A 16,998-nucleotide genomic window follows, 5' to 3' on the forward strand; every position below is an offset into this window, starting at 1 on the left:
GGTTTTAAAGCAGGCAGCGAGGGCAGCGGCGGCAGATTTTGCCTGATCCACCTGACCGTGTGTACATGAGTGGGTTTAACATTTTTTGCAAACCTGTCTGCATTTCAGGCAGTTAGTGGGTTTAGACTTTGCTAAACGTGGGCGCAGTGTTGGTATGAAAGTCTGACAAGCACACGTGTAGTTGCCATGTGGTATCTACATGGTGCAACACCTTCAACCAGTTCTGGATTTTTAAACCGAGTGCAAGGTGTGGGCTGAGATTTGGAGTTTCACCAGTAGCAAACAAAAATGAAATACTGCAATTGGCTGAAAAGCCACTCCCGGTTGAAGGTGCACTGGGGCAGCCACCTAAAAGCGCATTGCAAGTGCAACTGTGGCGTAATTGCCAAATTTGTAAATGTACTTTATTCACCTAAAATGTCAGCATTCCTGATTCTGTGAACACGATTGACATTTTAGGTATATAAAGTAATTACTTTGCACACCTAAGTTGAGTCTGAGTTCACAAACGCTTTGTGAAATTGGTCGTGTGAGTTTTTCGATTCACAGCAAAGGATCCCATGGGCAAAATTAGATAAACTTTACACTACTGCAGAAATGCATCACATCCTCCCTTGCACCATTTTCACTGACTGCCTGGTGAGGAATAGAGCAAACGGGTTTGCTGCTCTGGGTATTCATAAAGATGTTTGTACCAGGGAAACTGTCACAAACAAGCTCCTCTATGTTTTCCTGCCGAAAACTGACATATGGGACTCTTCTGACCATGGCAGCACCAACATTGCAAAAATCAGTGGGCGTCATTATTTTAACAGAACCAATGTTTTTTTTTTGGGGGGGGAACAATGTTCCCTCCTATAAAAAAACGTTACTGAGCGCATAAAACATTATATGAAAAACATCATGCTCCTTTTCGCAATTCTTTCAACGTATAGATATGCATCGCACAGCCCAGTGAACCAGAGAAAGTACTACACAGATACTCAGCGCAACTCGAGCCACATTTCGGGGTTGGGCTAATAAACATTTCCGTGGGGGGCTAATTCTTCCAGCAATGTGTCCTTGTATATTGTAACTGTTGCTCATGCAAAGGTGTCTTAATGCCTTTAGGTGGAGTTGGAGCTGTATAAAACTGCAAAAAACAAGGCCTAAAGTTACTTTTCAGGAAATCCATTCTCACACTGTGGCAGCAAAAGTAATTTGCAACTTTAAGGAATAGGCAGAGTGGAGATGCAGGGGCTCGAGGAGCGTGTGAAAAAATAACAAAGCCTTGTTAACAAGTAAATGGTATTTTAAAGACCTGCGAAGTACTCGGGTGCGCTGCAATAAGACAGACGCCAGACCAGCCAGCCCACAGCAGCACAAAAACTGTCTGTGTGGGTGCCCAGTAAGCTCTCTCAGCCCGGGCTCACACACACGAGGGGGGGGGGGGCTGAAGCCCTTTGAGCACTATGGGCGTTGCGCGTCTGCAGATGGTGTGCATCAAATGCATCTTTCTTCTCCAGAGTGCTGTGCTCCAAGAGCACAGATAGTACTTCCGGCGTTGCTCTCCATCTTTCCACGGATATGCCTCTCTCGACAAAACATGTGCTACGCGACTGGAAGTGTTTCCCAGATATTGGGCCTCCTGCTCCATAGATCTGTGTGCTGCAACACCGCAGAAAGTCATACCCTGGATGCTGTTTCTCTTTTTGCATATCGATGCGCCTCGAAGCCCCAGAGTGGTATGCTGCAATGCTACAGAAAGTGTTACCCAGTTGCTGGGCCTCTGTCTCCGAAGAGACCCGTCTACCTATAATGCGAGCATAAATGGCCTAGACACAGTGTCTCCCACTCCAGAGGAATGCATCCGCAAGCCCGTGGACATTGATGGGCACATCCACGGAAATTATTCACTGCACGTGTGCCTTTCTCTCCATGGATCTGTATTTCAGAGCCCCTGAGCGCTGCACTGCAGTGCTACCGAGAGTGCTCTCCCGACCCCATAACACGCATCAGGTGAACACTGGCTGTACCAGAACACTGCTCAAAGGAGGCGTGTCTCCTGACCCTGGCACACTGCCTTCACCTGCACTCCTACAGGCAGAACCAGGATGTACACTCCGATCTGTTTCCTTTCTATCACTTACTGTATCCCTTTGCCACTACACTTCTCCCCCCCCCCCCCCAAGACGCTCCGAAGCAACATCAGCTGATAAAAGCATGGAACAAAAACAATCATTAAAAATAAAACACAGGATTCTGCAATTTCCGGTATGATTACAACCACTTCTGGCCACTCGCTCGGTTTCTGAGGTGAATGACAGATCGCCCTTTAATCACTACTAGTCACTTTTGAGATGGATCGCTGTTTTCCAGTCTCCTGGGATGCATTAAAGCTCATTCTTACCTCTTACACCCCGTAACTCACTGGTTGACAAATGTGAGTGAATTTGTAAATGCTTTTTTAGGCATCAAGCAGAAGCAAGGGTCACTGTTTGTCAGTTACGAGGTCCAGATTGGCAGGCAATGTCCAGAGACCACAGCCATAGGTCAAATAATTGCATCTAAAGACAACTAAAGCTGAAGGGCCTGATGTAAAACAGGCTTGCCCATTCTGTGTGTACGGACACATGCGCTGTACATAAGGGCCGACATGTTGACCCAAGAGTGCAGAACACAAACCAGGAGCTGGTTCACTACACAACGACCTGGAAAGCAGAAGACGCTTCAGTGGAATCACCTCCATTTTCGCTCTCCTCATACACTGCCCTCCCATCTCATTCTTACCACGGTGTTATTATCTACTCTGCATGCCCAATCACCACACTCGTACTGCAGAGTTGACGTGCCTGAGAAGTTTGGTAACAACGGAAAAAAAGTGTTGATTGTGAGGAGTTGTCTGAAGGGGTATCTTGTACTGAGGACAGGAGACACAAAATGGCTTTCACATGGAATCTCCAAGACCGAGGTGTGTAAAAGAGAGAATCCAGCACTGAGAAAAGTGGAGAAGTGTAGCTCACTGGTTAGAGGAGGCATACCCTGAAGCAGAGATCAGGCCTGGGACCTGGGTTCGATTCCCGACGCGGCAGGGTCCAGAACCCAATTGTCCACGGACTCGATAATTCTCGCTTCGGTGCCCACTCTAAGCATGAGTTCACACTATGCAGCTCTGGGCAACAAGCCTGCTTAATCTCCACAACGGCCCCCCGCGGCGGGATGCCTGGCTTTCACCTTGGGGATACCCAGTATGGGTTATCTTACAGGGAAAAACCAGGACGGGTTCCCAATGCAAGCGCCAAGATGCCCGTAGGGTGATAGTTGCGCTCTATAAGTACCCCAATCAATCAATCAAAAGTAAACCCCGGACCGTATTATGAGTCGGCTCGTATCCCGGTTAAATGAAGCCCCGGCAATCGAGAGGTAACAATGGGAGTAGGGCATGGAAGAGTGTGTCAGGAGGGCCTCCCAGCACTGAGAACATGTATTACAAGAAGGTGCCTCTACCATGCTGCATGGGTATTTACTGACTGCTCCAGCTCCATTTAACCCCACCAAAAATGGCAGTGCATTACAATACCCTTATACAAAGAGTTACACATTTGTAAATAAAAATCCAATTCTACTCTTCACAAAAGCAATGAATGTCAGGCATTGGCTTGGAAAAATATGTATTTCCGCCTGCAATTACAATAAAAAAAAGCGGGCAGCATGCTAAAATATAAAGCCTGGCGCCCGTGCATATTTAAGTTATGTACATTGTGACCCGTAAAGCGGGGGCCATGGTGATAAGAAAAAAAAAACAAAATTAAAAACACAAAACCGGGCGTCGTAGTGGCACAATACAAAATAATAGAAGTAGTCCCTAAACAGAACAAATGAAAACTTACAGCATAATAAAACTGGAGTTGGTCTTTACTCTCTGCAATGCAACGGAAGTGATGTATCGGGAGCACGAACCAATTAGGAGCCAGCAAAGAAGACTGATGCAGGAGTAAGCATATTGTAAGCAGCAGATGGGATTACACACCGTATACTGACTACAACAGGCCTTTCAGACAGCGCATGCACGCTAATGCTCGACCTAAAAAAGACTCACTCTGATTTTTTGCCCTTTCTTTCTCCCTTCATGCAACCCTTATTCACAGTGGAAAGAAATCGATTGTCAGCAACACAATTTTCTGTGTCTCACATTGATTTTCAACCGATATATTTTACAGTGGGGTGTAGAAGTATAACATATTTTACTCAGTCAAAATTAAATTTTTCTGAAAAAAGCATTGGCAGAGTCAACAGCTGGGCCTTTTAGAATCAAAGACTACTGGCTTTGTCAATGCTATAGTTTATCATGGTTTCTTGACTTTTGGCATTCATGCTGGGGGCTACTGTCCTAACAAGGGCAATGGAGTTAGGTTCAATCAATCAGCAAGTCTTCTAAAGCACGGCTTGTCAGCCCGGTGGGGTCTCCAGGCACTGGGAAACTGCGAGCCGCAGTCGGGAAACCATGTTGGTTGAATAGCCAAGTCTTGAGTTTCTTCTTGGAGTGTTCAATCAATGGGGATGCACGTAGGTGGAGGGGGAGGTCATTCCAAGACCTGGCGGCGAGGTAGGAAAAGGAACGACCTCCGAAGCTGCTTCTTCAGATGTGGGCGAGGGCGGAGGAACGGAGCTCTCCAACCGGTCGATGAAATGTCAGACGGTGGTTGATGTAGTCGGGTCTGGATTTGTGGAGAGACTTGTAGGCATGAGTGAGGAGCTTGAAGCAACATCTTTCCTGGCGGTGAACCAGGGGAGAGGTTTGAGGGGAGGAGAGATGCTAGTTTTTTTGTGAAGGTTGCTGCTGTGTTCTGGATGGTTTGGAGGTGCTTTAAGAGCTGTGTGGTTATTCCGATATAGAGTGGGTTGCTGGAGTCAAGTCGGCTGGAGATGAGGACCTGCGTGACTGTTTTCCTGGATGAAGTGGTAATCCACCTGAGGATCCTGCAGAGCATGCAGAGGGTGTGGAAGCAGGCAGAGGTGACAGCGTTGATCTGATGTTTCATGGTTAATTGGCTGTCCAGGATAATTCCCAGATTGCGTGCTCGGTTGGTGGGGGTGTGAGAGGGGTTGAGTTCAGTGGGTGTCCACATGTCGTTCCAGGTTGACGGCCTGTTTCCGAACATGAGTACATCTGTTTTGTCCGAGTTGAGTTTAAGGCAGTTGGCCTTCATCCAGGTGGCGGTGTCAGACATGGTGTTGCAAAAGTTTGTTCTGGTGGTGTCACCGCCTTTTGTGAAGAATAGGATGAATTGTGTGTTGTTGGCATAAGAGATGATGTTGAGTTCTTGGGTGCGTGCGATGTCTGCTAGTGGAGTCATGTAGGTGTTGAAGAGGGTTGAGCTTTGAGAGACACCACATGCAATGATTTTGGTTGCGAAGGAGAAGGGAGACAGATGGATCCTCTGTGTTCGGCCGGAGAGAAGGGAGGAGATCCAATTGAGAGTGTTGTCTTGGATTCCGATGTGGTGGAGTCTGGAGATGAGGGTGTGATGGAAGATGGTGACAAGTTTTACTTGGCATGTAGAATTAAATAACAGTAGTTGTGTTTAAGTAGCAGGGTCTTAGAAAAGCATCCTTAATTAATTGGTGAAAAAACAACTACCTTTTCATAATCATAATGCATAGACAAGGCTATCTGTCATTAGCATTAGGGTGGGTCAGAAGGTCATGTTGCCAACGATTTTTAGGAATGGACATAGAAAGACATCAAAGAGCACAGTATTTTTTCAGGAAGTCTAGTAGACGTCTGCCAGGAATTCAATCAGTTTGAGTAGGCGTTACTTGTTGGATAAGGAGCATATCACGGCATGTAGAAATCACAGACTTCCCCTGTTTCAGAGAAGCTGGTGAGCAAGTTTACATGGTCTACTCACTCTCTTAAAGACACCATCAGGGTCTAGTAGATGTAGAAGGAATTAATTGCCTTTTATGCCAGACCTCAAAATTGAATTTAATTGGTTCATCCTCAGAGTTAAAGCTGACTTTGAATGAATCTATAGGGTTCAAGTTGTTGAGACAATTTGAGAAAAATTGTGGAATTTTGCATTAGACCAAGGTTGTTAAAAATGGCCGGATTGAGAATAGAACTGTTAGTAGAAGCATGATAGTAGCTTGTTAGAAGATGAGCCAAAGAGATCTATCTATCTATCTATCTATCTATCTATCTATCTATCTATCTATCTATCTATCTATCTATCTATCTATCTATCTATCTATCTATCTATCTATCTATCTATCTATCTATCTATCTATCTATCTATCTATCTATCTATCTATCTATCTATCTATCTATCTATTTATTGGACTGATGCTGCTGTTTTCTTTTATTTGAACTGGGACTCTGCTAATCAAGCCCAGGTATATGGTACAAATTGTACCCATGGCCTGTAATTTTATTTAGTTATGTATTTTATGAATTCCTCTTGCTTTCCCATAGGCATTTTTCGAAGAGGAAGATGGGAAGGAGTACATCTACAAAGAACCAAAACTTACAGGACTATCTGAAATCTCCCTGAGGCTTCTAAAACTGTACGGTGAAAAATTTGGAAGTGATTCTGTAAAAATCATCCAGGATTCGAATAAGGTAACTAAGGTTATTCTGCATCACCCCAAGCAATATTATCATTTACATCTCAATGTTTCAGGAATTGGAATCAATCACTGATAAAAGAGTGTCCAACATACTTTACAACTCCTTTATTTATCAGCTTCGTTCTGGGCCTTTAAAATTTTGCTCAGGGACTCCACTGGTAGACTTAAGTCAACATTATTGCTGCAGTTTAAGCGGGATGAAGTCACTGCAAGGACTACGTCAATCATGCCAGGATCAGTCACTTTGTAGGTGGATTCCTGCTGTACGTGTAAGAGGCACTTTTGGTGAATAAAGTGAATAAATATGAAGAAGTCCAGCAAGGAAAATCCCAGTATTCTGTATGTTAATTGTGGGAGGGCGGGGCGTCTTATGGAAGCTGGACCAAGAAACTATTTCAGGGTTGGAGGTGCTATAGAAATGCATTCACTCGCTCTTATTTAATTATAGGACTGGAAGGTCTTTCGACTGCTTGACCTAGGATCATTATCTCACTTTTAAAAGCGTTCAGACAAATCCGGAACTGTTGTTCCCAGACCTAGACATCTGAGGGTCTCATGATAGGTGTTGGTATTTTAAAAAGACAACACACCAACTTTACCTGGTAGGTGATTACATAACATAAAGTGCACATTCATCCAAGGGTATCTTGGCGCTGAATAACAGATCTTTACTGTTAGCCAACTGAATGGTACTCATTTTATCGACCTCAGATGGATGAAAGGCTAAGTGGACCTGTCAGGATTTGAAACTGTGACTAGTGAATTGAACACTGGCCCCTACAGTGGGTGTATTAGTGTACAAAACCACCAGACCCGACATCATTAAGCCCCCAGACCCGACCTGTCTTGATCCTTCCCAGGAACTCTGGCACCAAGTAGATCAGTGGTTTCAAACATAGGTACAGAAGATTTTAAGGTTAACCACTGGCTATATATTTATGATTTCCATTTATATTATTGCATGGAGAAGTATTGTTTGTAGATAGCCTAAAACTCCTGCATGGGTCCGTCTCTAATCGACCTCTTTTGGACAAGGCTGTATTAGATATGTATTCAAGACAGTTTGCATGGTCTGTAAACTTAACCACTAAACCACACATATTTACTATTGTGCGTGGAGAATGCTCGCTGAACAGTAGATATAAACTTTCCCCCAAACCCCCAGCCTCAAGAAGTATAAACCACTCTTCCCTGGGTGAGTGAATATCTGCCCTCTTGAACTCTAAAATTGAAACATTCCTATGCTCAGTGCTTCTAAAATGAAACTCTGACTGTGGGTCAGTACAGTATGGGTGAGGCCCCCATGCCTGCTGATAAAGTGAAATTCCTGACCTCTGTGTTGGGAAAGGTTGTAGCCTCTCCATTCAGATCCAAGTCGCACCCTCTTCCTGATATCATCAGATGAGGCTCCTGGAGATAGTTTGTTTCCAGCTCAAAGCTTTTGTTGTCAGTGCAAGTCATGTCTACAGGCTGGGTTACATGGTTCATTGTGTCTATAACAGTAAGGCGTTTGAGAAGGTGTCTTGGGCAGGCTGAAAGATTCTCCTGCTTCCGCTTTCTCAACAGATTCAATTCTAGATGCCCCGTTTTGCTCTCAAAGAGACGGACGTCTGGTTTCGATATTATGGTCCCACTGAAAGGCCCCTGAATAGCTGTGCTGATGGACAAGCTAGGATGTATCAACAGAGACAGAAATCAAGGTAGAAAGAGGGAAGGGAGTGTGTGTGAGAGAGAGAGAGAGACAGTGAACTTTTGGACTACAGACCACTCTCTTAGGTTTCCACTGTTTCAGGGGACGACACCACTTTGTTTTGATGTTACAGTAGTGGGTAGATAGGACCAGTTGGAAGACACAGGGCATAGAGTAAATATAATAATATCAGCTGAACAGCAAAGAACAAATAGCGACCGAAACAAGTCTAACCGGTTCCAGCAGCAGATGGTGCTATGATGAGCTGGGAGCCAACCTGGAATCGGCCAAGACCACTGGGCAATTCTTAACTCTCACTGGTAAGAAATAGGACAAGAGACAGCACAGCCAACTATATAAAGAAAGGAGAGGAGGGAATTAATGGAGACTGAGGCAACCATAATGTGAAAAACAACAAACAGTAAATGGAGGCAAAACGGGTGTGAAATAAAGTGAGGATCAGAAAGCCAAATCAACCGGTGTCAGGAACCGAACTAAGGGGCATATTATCAAGACAGGTGATAAAATTATCGCCGTTTTAGCGGCAGAAAACTGCTGCTAAAACGGCGATAATGGGCTTGATAATATGCTCTATCGAATTCCAATTGAAGCCTATGTTAGATGTGAAGGACATCTAACATGGGCTTCAATTGGAATTCCATAGAGCATATTATCAAGCCCATTATCGCCGTTTTAGCAGCAGTTTTCTGCCGCTAAAGCGGCGATAATTTTATCGCCTGTCTTGATAATATGCCCCTAAGTTCCTATGGAATCTAAATAGGGCTCTACCCCTCGTAGCCAGAAATGACCCCAACACAGGAAGTGAGTACATACGAGTCACTGATAGTCTAGCGTTGCCGCCCTTTTCAGCTTCTATTGACCTGTTCTCCTGCATCTCCAGCCTGTGTGTGTCTGTCGTTTATCCTGAATCTCGACACCCTCCTATCTTTCAAAACATGCTTACCAGATATATTATGATGCACCCTCTTTGATCAGCCTCTTATTTTCTTATTGTCCGACCCTCGGTTTTCAAGAGTGCAACAGAACATGTGCTCCCCCTTTGTTGGTATGCATTCTGTCTGGATAATCTTCCTCTCCAACGATGCCTAAACATGAACCACTCTGCCTTTAGAAGGACACTTAAGACCCTCTTGTTCAAGTGAATTTACCCCCTGGTTATCAGTATAAATTCAGGTTTCAGTGTTATGGTGCTTCTGGGTGAATGTTTACGCTTTAGAAATACTTCGTTTATTTATTCAGTCCATTCATTCATTCATTTCCCACATTCATCGTTAGTCCTCACAGAAATTAGGGAATTCCCTTTCATACAATTTTACAATAGACGTGTTTTTGGTTGCAATGCAGATGATTAGTCTCAGAACCCTCAAATCTTACTAACTAATCTGAGACACTTTTGCACTATTGACCTGTCTAACCTCTAGTCAGAAATTCATGAAGCAGGTCAGTCTGTACTCCCAGACTGCATTCCTGGGTGCCTAGCTGGTGTCCCTGAAACCTTGTCTCCTTCTTCAGTGTCTGGGTAATTTAGTAAGGTCCTCTCTAGAGCAAGAAAAGACAAATTGAGCTTCTTCCCTTAATGCAAACCTCAATCAAAGTGGGTACTGCCTGCATCATCATTATAGCGGCTGACTTTTTTAGGAAATGGGCAGACGAGATAAAGTAAGTGATTGAGATTATAATATACTTTTTTATAGTGTCTTCTTGAATATGATGGCCCTTCCACCTCCCGTTCAAAGGTTACATTTTCTGCTTAGGGTGGTTTAATTAGTGGGCAAGATGCGATTGTCAATGTTGGCGAACACTTACTGAGGGAGGTTTCATTTAGAACCAGACAATATTGGAAGTTGTCCGTGATCAGGCTTGGATATTGTAAGAATTTCTGATAATGAGCAAATGTTGAGTAAAATGCCTGTGAATGTGGACTCTTGTGAGAGTGAGGGGCATGCATTATGTTTACCTTGTCTGTGCTTGTGGAATCTTTCAGAAGTTTGCAGCATCACTTTTGACAATGAGTATTACTACCTGATAGTCTCACTGTTGTTAAAAAACCTTTTGCCCCTTGTACCTTGAAGCTTGAAATGTTTAGTATGAGGACAGCGTTTCGAGAGAATGAACTATCTGAAAGAGACACGTTAGTGATAGATTCCTTACCATAGAATATCCCCAGGAGTCATACTGGATCCGGAAAGTTTTTCGTCAGCAGTACCCCTGCGCGTCGGTAGGCGTCGTCATACGGCTCCTAGTACATCGCTGGCGTCGTAGCCGCCGAGATGACGTAGTCGAAGCTACTTAGACGCGCCCATGCGCGCTGACGTCAGTTCTTTCTTTTTCCGCGCCAGCAAGCGCAGATCCGAGAGAGAGCGGTACCCCTACTTAATATTTTAATTTGGTTTTTGAGAACTTGTTTCTCTTCTTTTGTCGAGTACTCGACTCCTGGTGCAGTAGGGATGCTAGGGTTTAAGTCCTGTAGGGCCTGCTGTGTGAACATGTCGGTGGCGGACCCGCACGATGTGTGTCTCTTATGCTTGGGTCATGCCCATGACCCCGAGGCGTGCCCCGATTGTCGGGCCATGGCGCCGAAAGCTTTGCGGGAGCGTTCCCAAAAGTTGTTGGAGGTCCGACAATCGGTTCCGCGCCGCTCGAGGTCCCGCTCCCGTGGGAGGTCGAGGGACCGGTCACAAAGCCGACACCATCGCTTGTCGGATTCGGAGACAGGTTAGTTATGGCGCCATAAGAAGTCGAAGAAGCAACGTCGCTCTTCGTCTACCCCTCACCAGTCACGGGACGTGGTGGAGGGGGCTGGCGGTCACTCCCCCATGGCTCTGATGGAGCCTCAGTTGTTGCCTGCAGCCTACCCACCCTTCCCAGACCGCACGCAACTCCGGACGAAATACAGGTCTTCCTGTTGGCCATGGGCCATTTGTTCGCCCCATCAGATCCCTCCGGAGTGCCTTCGGGCCCTATGGGCCCATTGGGTGGCTCTGCCCACGTGCCGCTGCCTTTGGCTCCGGCTATGCTGGCACGATCCCCTGCGGTGCTGCCGGCTCTGGCCTCGGCGCCTCCGCCGGACTGCATCGATCCTGGATTGGTCTACTACCCCCCTATTCCAATTCCCGGTGGGGAGTTTTTCCCATTTCCCTGGGCACCTCGTCCTTACCGGCCTCCTCCACAGCCGGCGGACGAAGGGGAGTACTGGGAGGGGTCAGAGGACACTCTCGCAGCTAAAGTGAGGATGAACCGGACTGGGAGGGTGATATGGAAGATCCAGGCGATCTGGATTTCTCTCCACACCCTGGTACGCTGTACCTGGGAGCACCTTGCTTGGCAGTTCGGGCTGGGCTGTTCCCATGAGGCACAGGGTCAAGACTGATTTGCATATGGCTGGGTTCAAACTGGAACGGCATGGTGGGCAAAAAAATGATGGATTTAGGCCCAGATCTCTGTACTGGGGTGAATGTATGACATTGTTCTGCATTCTGTCCATCAACTGTTGTTTTTACCGCATGTCAGGGGATCACTTGGCACTTCTCCAGCAGGAAGTTGCGGCCCTCTTGGCCAAGGGGGCCATCCAGCGCGTACCGACGTCATAAGTAAGTCGTGGTTGTTACTCCCACTACTTCCTGGTTCCAAAGAAGGACAAGGGCCTGCGTCCTATCTTAGACCTCCGGAACATCAATCGCTTCCTCCTGAAGGAGAAGTTCAAGATTCTCACGCTTGCTCAGGTCTTGTCTGCCCTAGACCCACAAGTCTGGCTGGTAGCGTTGGACTTGCAGGATGCTTATTTTCATATCCCCATCCTGCCGGCCCACCAGCGTTACCTACGATTCACGGTAGGCCACGAGCACTTTCAGTTCACCGTGCTCCCTTTCGACCTTACCAGCACCCCTCGGGTGTTCACGAAAGTGATGGCGGTGGTCGCAGCTCATCTGTGCAGATCGGGGGTTTCAGTCTTCCCCTATCTCGATGACTGGCTGTTGAAGGCAGGCTCACCCCTGGCAGTCGTCTCCCACCTCCATACTACGGCCGACCTCCTGCATTTGCTGGGGTTTTCCATCAGCGTGCCAAAGTCGCACCTGATTCCCTCTCAGAAGCTCCTCTTCATCGGAGTGGTTCTGGATACGGCGCAGTTTCGGGTTTATCCTCCCGAACAGCGAGTCCGGGACATTCAGGCTATGATTCCGATCTTTCGGCCCTGGTCCTGGCTTTCGGTCAGGAAGACCCTAAGGCTGCTGGGCCTCATGGCCTCCTGCATCCTGCTCATTGATCTTGCCAGGTGGCATATGCGGGCTCTGCAGTGGGACCTGAAGTTCCAGTGGGCGCAGCATCGGGGAAACCTGTCCGACTACGTCCAGATCTCAGAGGGCACTGCACAGGACTTGAAATGAAATGAAAAAACCATTTGTTAAGCGCGATAGCTACCCTCAGGCGTCCTAGCGCTACGGACAACGCATGCAGTTGAACAATTGGAGACTATTCGGGTTTGTAAAAAAGCAGGGTTTTTAAATGTTTGCGGAAGGAGAGTAAGTTGGGCTCACAGATGGAGGGGAAGGGAGTTCCAAAGTTTGGCTGAATTATAAGAGAACGAACGGCCCCCACATCCAGCTCTCTTAATCCTGGGCGAGGAGAGAAGATGCTGATCCGAGCTGTCTGTTCGGGTGGTAGGGGGTGATCAGCGATTGATTGATGGCAGTGCCCGTTTTCCAAAAGGCTTGGTAGGCGATACACAGGGCCTTAATTTCAATTCTTTCCCTGACTGGGAGCCAGTGAAGGCTCTTTAGTCCGAGTTTAACTGGGAGTCGACGGGGGATCTGGAGGAGTGTTCGAGCTGCGCAGTTTTGGATGATCTTGAGCTTGAGCAAGGTGGTTTGAGGGGCCCCTAAGCAGAGGGCATTCCCAAAATCCAAGCGAGACAGAATGAGACCCTGGACCATGATCTGTCTCGCTTGGAGAGGCAGTAAGGGGAGAATTTTCCGTAGAAGCCTGAGTAGACCGAAGCAAGTGGCTGAAAGTTTAGCTGCTTGACAATCAAAGTTAAGGGACTTGTCCAACCAGATGTCCAGGCTCTTGATTGTGTCCTTTGGCACGGGAGCAGGGCCAAGACAGGTAGGCCACAATGAGTCGATGGTGAGCTTGGGGGAGTTACCTAAGAGCATCAGCTCAGTTTTGTCTCCGTTCAACTTGAGACAATACAATGTCATCCATTTGGTCACTTCTTTTAAGCAGTCCCTCAGGCTGTTATGCGCGGTGTATGGTTGATTGAGAGCCACCACTAGCTGAGTGTCGTTGGCATAGGTGATAATTTTTATCCCGAAGGGGCGGACAATCTCAGCTAGGGGGCTCATATATATATTGAATAGCGTAGGGCTCAGAGAAGACCCATGCGGCACACCGCAGCCAAGAGGCTTGCTGGGGGAGGTGATTTCGCCCTCAAAAACCTGGAAGGAGCAGTCTGAAAGGAAGGATTCAAACCAGGCAATCGCTTTTCCTGAGACTCCTAAGCTGGTAAGTCGATGTAATGGAATGTTGTGGCTTACAGTGTCGAAGGCAGCACTTAGGTCAAGGAGGATGATTGCTGCTGAGCCTCCTTGATCCAGGATCTTTCTGGCCTCCTCCGTCACTGCGACCAGGGCGGTTTCCGTCCCATGCACGTGGTGGAATCCCGTCTGGGAGGGGTCGAGCGGGTGGTTGGTCTCTAAGAACTCCGCCAATACTGAATTGGCATGTTTCTCAAGGATCTTGCTCAGCCAATGTAACAGGGAGATTGGTCGATAATTACTGGGGTTATCTTGGTCTAGGTTGGGTTTTTTAAGGAGGGCTTTAACCATTGCCTGTTTCCAGGGAACCGGGATGGTGCCGGTAGATAGGGAGGTATTAAGCAAGTTGAGTATGGTGGGTAGGTTTTTGCCGGTGACTGGCAGCAGGGTGCGCTGGGGTGCTGGGTCATTGGGGTAGCTGGATTTCACCTGAAGCATAATGGAATCTAGCATGGTGGGATTAAGAAGGGGGAGGGATTGGAGTGTAGCTAGGGGCTGGGGCCCTGATTCAGGTGATTTGGTGGGCAGAGTGTGAATCTGAGTGGGGGAAAAGGAGATATAAATTGTTTGTATTTTTTGGAAGAAGAACTCCAAGTTGTCACAGCGGGTTTGTGCGTTGGTGGGGTTTGGAGGTTTTTCTGGGAGCTTGAGGAGGGTTTTCGCAATGCAATATATTTCCTTGGGCCTGGAGGCAGCTGCGTTAATTTTTTCTTCTAAAAAGGTTGATTGTGCGATTTTTATTTCGTTTTTGTAGATTTTTATCGCTTCTCTATATGCAGTTTTAATGGAAGGGGAATAATCCAGTTGCCATTTCCTCTCCAATTTTTTTACAGTTACGTTTCCTTTCCCGTAATCCAGGGGAATACCAGGGAGCAGTCCCGGTGCTGCGCTTAGGTTCGGTGCGTTTCATAGGGGGTACGGAGTCTAGTGAGTTGGAAATCCATCTGTTGCAATCCTCATTGGTTACAGTGGGATCAGGGTTGTTGGGTGGTCAGAGTCACCAGCCAGTCGGCTAGGGGGAGTTTGACCAGTTTCGTCCCCTACAAGTAACTGTATTGGTAGGAGAGGGTGTCTGGGGTGACCCAGGAAAGGGGATCAGGAAGTGGTCCGTCCACGGAAGAGGGGAGGGAGTTCCCACTATGAGATCTGCGCAATTACTAAAAACGGGGTCAAGTAAGTGGCCTTTGATGTGGGTCGGTTTAAGCACTAGTTGTTTAAATTGTAGTGTGGAGAGTCTGCTGGTCATTTCTTGGGCGGTATGGTCCAAGGTGTCATCAAAATGGATGTTAAAATCCCCTAATAGTGTAAAATTAGATGGGCTGCATGCTAGGTTGGCAATAGTGGGGGGAAGGGTATTAGGAAATTGTCCCAAAGTTCCGGGTGGGCGATAAATAAGTATCCCGGAAAAGGTGCTTGTGGGGGAGAAGTCTATGGCGAAAGGGAGCCTTTCGCAGTCTGGTATCGGGTTAGGGGAGCTACGGCACCTATAACAATCTTTATGGATGACTGCTAGGCCACCTCCTCTTCCCACTATGCGGTCTTCACCTAGTTTTTGATATCCTTGAGGGAGGGACTGGATGAGATCGGGTTCTGACTCTGTATTGAGCAAGGTCTCCATCAGAAATAAAAGATCTGGGTTGAGCTCTTCTAAAAGCATGGAGAATTCCATAGTGTGTTTAGGGAGTGGCATAAAGCAGGATTTTTTCCTCTTAGTTTGAGAAGAGATTTGGGACTATAGCTCCTGATATGAGTGGAAAACCGAGCAGGGGTTGTGGCCCCTGGCCCCGGCCAGCCGCGGAAGGGCACAGACAGGCTTGCCTTTGACGTGCCTTCGGCGAGCCGCCGGCGTGCCCGCTGCGTGCGCCCGCTGCGCGAAGCAAGTGGCATTAGGTTTTTATGCTGCAGTTAGAGATGTGAGGAGCCAATTACACTGCACCCTCCTCCCCTCTAGTCCGCAAGTGGTCTAATGTGCCGCGCCTCCCTCCACATCAAACGGGAAGATTCCTGTGGTGGACCGGGGAGATTGTGGGGTGCCGGGTGTCAGAGAAGTGCAGGAGAGAGTGTGAGTAGAAAGAATTACTTTTTAAAAAATTCCTTAAGGATTGCGGCGTTTTAAAATCAAGCAACACAGTGAGATTCAAACTAAAATACCGTAGGAGCAGAGTAGCTGTTCTGCTACAGTGCGCGTCCGCTGCGCAAAGCGGGTGACATTAGGTTTTTATCCTGCAGTTAGAGATGTGAGCAGCCAATGATGCTGTGCCCTCCTCCCCTCTAGCCCAAAAGTGATCTAATGTGCCGGGCCTCCCTCCAAATCAATCGGGAAGATTCCCGTGGTGGAACAGGGAGATTGCGGGGTGCCAGAGAAGTGCAGAAGAGCGTGTGAGTAGAAAGAATTACTTTAAAAAAAATTCCTTAAGGATTGCGGCATTTTAAAATCAAGCAACACAGTGAGATTCAAACTAAAGTACCGTAGGAGCAGAGTAGCTGATCTGCTACAGTGCGCGTCCGCTGCACGAAGCGAGTGGCATTAGGTTTTTATGCTGCAGTTAGAGATGTGAGCAGCCAATGACGCTGCGCCCTCCTCCCCTCTAGCCCGGAAGTGGTCTAATGTGCCGGGCCTCTCTCCAAATCAATCGGGAAGATTCCCGTGGTAGAACGGGGAGATTGCGGGGTGCCGGGTGTCAGAGAAGTGCAGGAGAGCGTGTGAGTAGAAAAAGTTACTTAAAAAAAAATTCATTAAGGATTGCGGCGTTTTAAAATCAAGCAACACAGTGAGATTCAAACTAAAATACCATAGGAGCAGAGTAGCTGTTCCGCTACAGCGCGCGTCCGCTGCGCGAAGCGAGTGGCATTAGGTTTTTATGCTGCAGTTAGAGATGTGAGCAGCCAATGATGCTGCACCCTCCTCCCCTCTAGCCCGGAAGTGGTCTAATGTGCCGTGCCTCCCTCCACATTAATCGGGAAGATTCCCGTGGTGGACCGGGGAGATTGCGGGGTGCCGGACTTGCAGTGGTGGCTCACGGACCAGCGTTGGGTCAGTGGCAGATCCCTCTCCCTTTCCCAACCGGAGCACACAGTGGTGACGGACGCATCCCTCCTGGAATGGGGCGGCCACATGGGAGAGGCGGAGATCAGAGGCCTCTG

The 16,998-nt window shown here is 47.5% G+C and overlaps 1 protein-coding gene across 3 annotated transcripts in view; it reads left to right on the plus strand.

Annotated features, from left to right (window-relative positions):
* The window catches only part of DOCK11 (dedicator of cytokinesis 11), a 1,169,031-nt gene that overhangs the window by 1,021,950 nt on the left and 130,083 nt on the right, over positions 1 to 16,998 (plus strand). For all 3 annotated transcript variants that reach the window (XM_085607886.1, XM_085607887.1, XM_085607888.1), the window contains one exon: positions 6,455 to 6,601. In XM_085607886.1, coding sequence (XP_085464012.1) covers positions 6,455 to 6,601 — 147 coding nt within the window. The remainder of the gene's footprint in view (positions 1 to 6,454; positions 6,602 to 16,998) is intronic.

The sequence above is a fragment of the Triturus cristatus genome, chromosome 5_2 (genome assembly GCF_964204655.1).
Source record: "Triturus cristatus chromosome 5_2, aTriCri1.1, whole genome shotgun sequence".
Taxonomy (NCBI): Eukaryota; Metazoa; Chordata; class Amphibia; order Caudata; family Salamandridae; genus Triturus; species Triturus cristatus.